General features: G+C 28.8%; 1 protein-coding gene across 1 annotated transcript; it reads right to left on the bottom strand.

The window, feature by feature from the left end:
- Nucleotides 1-2,763: 2,763 nt before the first annotated feature.
- On the bottom strand, nucleotides 2,764-3,297 carry LOC106304697. The gene has a single exon (XM_013741094.1). It carries the CDS (start codon nucleotides 3,252-3,254, stop codon nucleotides 2,844-2,846), a length of 411 nt encoding a protein of 136 aa, XP_013596548.1. The 5' UTR covers nucleotides 3,255-3,297; the 3' UTR covers nucleotides 2,764-2,843.
- Nucleotides 3,298-6,108: the final 2,811 nt, after the last annotated feature.

Genomic DNA, 6,108 nt, shown 5'->3' with positions numbered 1-6,108 from the left:
GTTTAACTGAGACATAAATAATATATAAAAGGTTACGACCAATTCAGTTATCAAGTTTTAAATCGGAATTCCACGGTAAACTCTAATTTAATAATATATTAGGAGTTAAAAGAAACCTTCTTGGTTTTTTCTTCTTTGATTATTGACAGACGAGAGGAATTTTATGCAATTAGATTTAGAGTGTGACCTATTATTTCTTTGTTGGGTTTATAAAAAACTAGTACCAAACAGGCACGGGTGGTAGGGAAAAAAATTGACCGTCAGAAAAAGTTGCCTAATCTAAGACACGCGGATGTTAGATTTGAATTTTATAGTCTGTTAAAGTATAAAACATGTTTATATAAATCGCAACCTAAATGTGAAAAACAAGCTTGAAAGTTAAAATATAATAATGTTGTACATTAAAGAATGTAGTCAGTAAAAAGAAAAGTAATGGATAAGAACTTGGCTAGATGCATGTGCCGTCGGGTTATAATCATGTCAAGTACATCCACGAGACCCTCAAATTCCAAACGGATGGCTACTGATTTTTTTTTATTATGCCACATCATTAATCTCCATATGCTTTTAATAAATAATACCGTTTGAATAATTTATTGAGAAAAAAACAAAAATAACACTAAATCAAGTTTATGTTCTCAAACTAGCACTCAAGGTCAAAAGTCACAAAAATAGCACTTAATGTTTTATCAAAAGTTACAAACTTAGGGTTTAGAGTTAAAGGGTGGGGTTTAGGATTTAGGGTTTAGGATTTAGGGTTTAGAGTTTAGGGTTTAGGGTTTAGATTTTAGGGTTTAGGGTTTAGATTTTAGGGTTTAGGGTTTAGAGTTTAGGGTTTAGGGTTTAGATTTTAGAGTTTAGGGTTTATGGTTTAGAGTTTAGGGTTTAGAGTTTAGGGTTTAGGGTTTAGAGTTGAGAAATGAGGTTTTGGGGATAAGATTTCAAATTTTGAAAAATAAAAAAAAATTAAAATTTTCAAAGGATTAACTTAGAAAGGTGCTATTTTGGTCATTTTAGTTTTTGAGTGCTATTTTTGTGATATAAACTTAGAAATGTGATATTTTGGAGTTTTGCCCTAATTTATTTCCATCACATTTTATATTTGGGCTAAGAAAAAGAATATTCGGTATTATTCTCTTTTACTTTTCGTACTGTCAAGTCTTTATTTTACTATCGGATCTCCGTACCGGTTTTATCTAAAAATGTAAGAGAATTAGTCTAATATAAGTAGAATAAGTATATAACTAGGTTTGTGTTCAAAAAAAAAAAGTATATAACTAGGTAACTTACTTGACCATGTCATCTATGGCTGGGCAAATAAACTGAACCCGAAAATTCGAACTAAATCCGATCCGATAAAAATAAATACGAACCGATCTGAATCCGGTATAAATACCGAATGGCTCTTATTTTTTGGTATTTTGGGTTATGGATATTATCCGAACCGAACTCGGACCTAAATGGATATCCGATAGAATCCGAAACATTTAAAATCACAAAAATAACTTTTACCAAGTATGATCTTAATTCTTAATATGTATCCAAAATACTTTAAGATATTATTGAACTTGTAAAATAATTATCTATACATGAAGGTTGGTGGTGGAATGTGGCGGTTGAAGCCTGAAGTTTTTAGATTTTGGTTTTCTTTTCATTGAATAATGTTTTTCATGAACATTTCATGAGAACTTAGTTTTTGTTTTATGATTTCATTTATGTGGTTTTCTTTCTATCACTAACTATGTTTATCTTTCGCTTGATTTTGAATGATGACGTTTGATGTTTTTTCTTATTTTTGAATCGATTTTACTTATGTTTGACTGTTAAAATATGTAAAAATCATGTATTTTAAATCCGAAGAACCGATTTCATTTATGTTTTAGTTACAAAATAGGTACAAATTAGGTATTTTTAAACCGAAGAACCGATTGGGATCCAAACCCGAAAGTACAAAGGGTTATACCGGTTCTTTGAAGATTACTAACCCCGACCCGAACCCGATAGAACCCGAACCGGTTCCGAACCGAACTTTTATATAACCCAAATGGGACTGATTTTGATAAGCCCAAAAAACCAAAACCTGAATGGATAAAACCGAAATCCGATTGGGACCCCGAATGTCCATGCCTAATGTCATCTTATTTATGTTAAACTTCGATCATCTTATACTTAAAAAAAAAACTTTGACCATCACATTTTGCTTACAAACACGTGTATTTAGTACTTTAGTTTGTCTTGTTATTTTCTTCCAAAACAAATGCTAAAACCTTTTAACGTTATTGGAAACTGTTAAATAAAATACAAAAACGCATTAATGTTAGTTCAGAAAAAAAACATTAATGCGTTTACGTTTAGAAACAAAATAATGCACTTGGCTGTTATAATACGATAAAAATAATGCATTTGTTCGCGTTGATGTCACCGCCAAGAAATGTGAGCTCTCTCTCTCAATCAATTAGGACCGAACAGCCGGTTCTATTCGTCTTTTGTACTAATCTTCATTGTAACAAATATAATACATACATATTTTGCAGAGATCAATACCTTTATACATTTATTTATTAGAAATCCAATCCAATTACATCAGCCTAAACGAATAGTTGATGAACACTGGGTTTCAAACTTTGCAACGAACAAGTTAAATCATAAGTAACCTGAAACTGATCCCAAAAAAATTCTGGAAATTGTTTTTTCTATTCTTTTTTCCTATTACAACAATCAAATTAAGAATTTAAATAAATAAACAAGGAAATAAATGTTCTTTTTGACATTTTCCTTTTGACTTTCAATAAAGTAGTTAAACCAACAAGACGCGAAAATTTGATCAAATCCGGTTAACGAATTTAAGTTTCCAAAAACCCGGTTAATCTGAGAACCGAATTACGAACCCGGCTCAGATCCCGTCCTTTGAGAGTCCTTCCGTTACCTGTACAAACGGAAAACGCCATTTGACAACCTTCCATCCTCCGTCCAACTATCAGATGCGGCGGAACCATGATCCTTCCTCCGTCATCGGAATATTCCTCATCATCCGTGTACCTTTGCACCACATTACCCGGTATATTCACCGGTAGCGAAGTCGAGAATGCCGCTGGTGAAGGTAACGGCGCCGTTTTGCTCCGTCTCGGTTTGTTTTTGGAGTTTTCTCGGAAACCAACGGGCCGGTTTTCTTTCTCGTTCATGTCGTCACGCCGGCGAGTCCGGAAGAAACTGTCGGAGAAAATGATATCAAATTCGTCGAATTCTTCTGACATTCCAAGAATGACAAGAACTTTTAGGTTGTGTAATAAGAAACAATGTTTTCAGTTTTGTTTGGAAAGCTGGGATGAGATTAGATTAGAGAACAGTAATTAAGAAGAAGAAAAGAGAGAAGAAGGGTTTATATAGAAGAAAGAAGAAGAGACGAGAGGTAGTGATTACTCAAGTTTGATTGTGTCTTGATGTGATGATGTCATCATAATGGCATTGAGTGCATACTTGGTTTGTTAATCATGTGATCAAATATGTTTTATTTTTTTTGGAATAAAAAAAATAATCAAATATGTTTTATTGTATTCTCATTAGACAGACTATACGTTTCTCTCTCAGGATTTTCAATATTTTTGTCTAAACATTGTATAGGGTTTTAACAACTTTAAAAAAAAATATTTACGAGAAAAAATAAGTACAAACTTATTTTGTTAGGAATGGAAAGAGTACCTTTTTTATTTTCATGAGTGTAGTATTCATTGGTTCAAGACTTTTGAAAGATGTCTATTAATTAGTTTGGGATTTTACCAATATAATTAACTTCTATGAAAGATTTATTTTAGAAAACAGATTTAATTTGTGATATATTTTAGATAAAATAAGGACAGGTAGTACATAATAATTGCTGGAAATAATTTAGTTGATAAATTTTCATTTTCCGAAAAGGATATCCGCACATAAGACTGGATGCTTGCGGTCCCATCCATAGCCCAAACGTTCGAGTCAAAGTGAAATATTTCTCTCTTTTTTCAGTATTTCATTAAATTACTAGAACATATCATTTTCCTCAAAATTTCTTGTTGAATGAATCAAGATATCGACGACACACACGAACACAAAAAGGTTTACATAATGCTTTGTTAATACAAAAAATGAAAAACACTACTTTAATTTCAAATGAACTATGGTAGAGGCCAATAATAAATGATAAAAATAAAAATAAAATAAAAGGATATAATAGTATCAATTATAAATGACATGGAATCATACTTTTGAAGTCTTTAACTGGAAAAGGAAGCCAGGTGTCTGCGTGTCCAGACAAATCAGTCTCCGTTTCTTGTGCCCTACGTATTGTTTCACATTATTGTATTTTGCTATTTCATTATATTTCATTATAATGCAATATATACCCAATATAAATAATAACTGTTTATTAATTTTTTTTAAATCCCTTATATATTAACCGAGAAACATTACAATATTGTTTTGTAGTCACGTGTCACCATGAGAATAAAATTCAGACTTATTAGAAAAATAGGTTCATTCATATTAATTTATATTATATTTTTAATTAAACTAGCTATCAAATTAATAAATAGTATACAAAGAATATTCTCAAACTTTCCTTAAATAAAAGCTACGAAATTACATAATACAAATAACGTATATATGACATTAGTGATTATGAATAATAAATATTTGATAAAAAAATTTGTATCTTAGTTTTTGTGTTAAATTTATGTTATTAAAATATATTAAACAATCGCATTAACCATATAATAAAAAATTAATTTTTTCTTATATGTTATATTTTGAATTTTTAAAATGACTAAAATGACTAAAAAGTAAAAACGTTAAATGTTTCATACTAAAATTTTGTGATCAATGATTTTTTTTTTTTGTAATAACAAGATACAAATGATCATAAATCGTATGAATATAAAATTTCATATAACAGAAATTCATATTATATATTAATATAGTTTAAAATTAAACTATATAACATATAAAATACAGAAATATGTTAAATTTATAAAATTTGTATTGAAAAAGTATTGAAACCTTAATATTTGAATTTTGAAATTTTCATTGAAAAAATCGCAAATTAGAAATTTTGTGTTTATCATATGAGTATGAATTCTCAGTAATAAATATTTATATTCAAATATACGATGTATATATCGTCCATATCATTGAAACTTAGTTATATACTATATTAAATAAATAAAATAATTGTATTGATCTATTTACCAAAAAATATCGTAAATAAAAAGGAAGTATTGTTTTGATTTATGTACTTACTCAAATTTAATTATATATATATATAATACTTAAATAAACATATAAATAATAATAGATAAAAAATATTTTTATATATGAGTTTCATTCCGCGCAATTGCGTAGGTAGTTGTTTATTAAATTACATAGCGAGAATTCATTGACCTCTTCTGTCCTTTTGAGCAGTGTCCAGTTTACGTTAATCAAAATATGAAATCACAAAGCTTTTTTTTTTTTGGAAAATAAAATGACAAAGCTTAATCATCGTTTTGTATCCTTTTAGTACACAGTTTAGTTTATTGAAAAAAATATCGGTAACTTTATAATCCATCAGTAAATCCAACTAAGAAGTTATACATTGTATGTATTCCAAAAAAAGTTGTATATTGTAGCGTTATTTTTATTTTTTGGTTAAAAGTGAATGTTTTTATCATTTGCTACTTTTTGTTCCTATTCTACGTGTGTCTTTAGTTAATTCCACATTCAATTTTCTTTTATTGTAACAAAATTAAATTAATTTAACATTTGCACACAAAAAACAAAACAAATGAACTTAAAGCTTTTTCTCTTAGACACGTTTATTATAATGTTTAACCAAATGTTATTTAGCTCTGTCACTTCACACTACTGTTCTTCTTCTTTAGAAAACGTTACATGTTCATTTTGTGGAAATATCGAGTTTAAAAGTTTTTTTTTTTTACTAAACAAAGTATTTTTTTCAAAACCTTAAATAAGTTTATAGTTGTTCTCTAAATAAGAACTAAGACAAAATACAAATTTCTAGTATTATCAAAGAAATACCTTTTATGATCTATTAGACCTCCTGATTGGCCCTCCTTCAAATTCTATTCCAAGCTCATC

Source organism: Brassica oleracea, chromosome C7 (genome assembly GCF_000695525.1).
Source record: "Brassica oleracea var. oleracea cultivar TO1000 chromosome C7, BOL, whole genome shotgun sequence".
NCBI classification, from domain to species: domain Eukaryota; kingdom Viridiplantae; phylum Streptophyta; class Magnoliopsida; order Brassicales; family Brassicaceae; genus Brassica; species Brassica oleracea.
The sequence above is the reverse complement of the archived record's forward strand: the minus strand, read 5'-3'. Positions and strand labels throughout refer to the sequence as shown.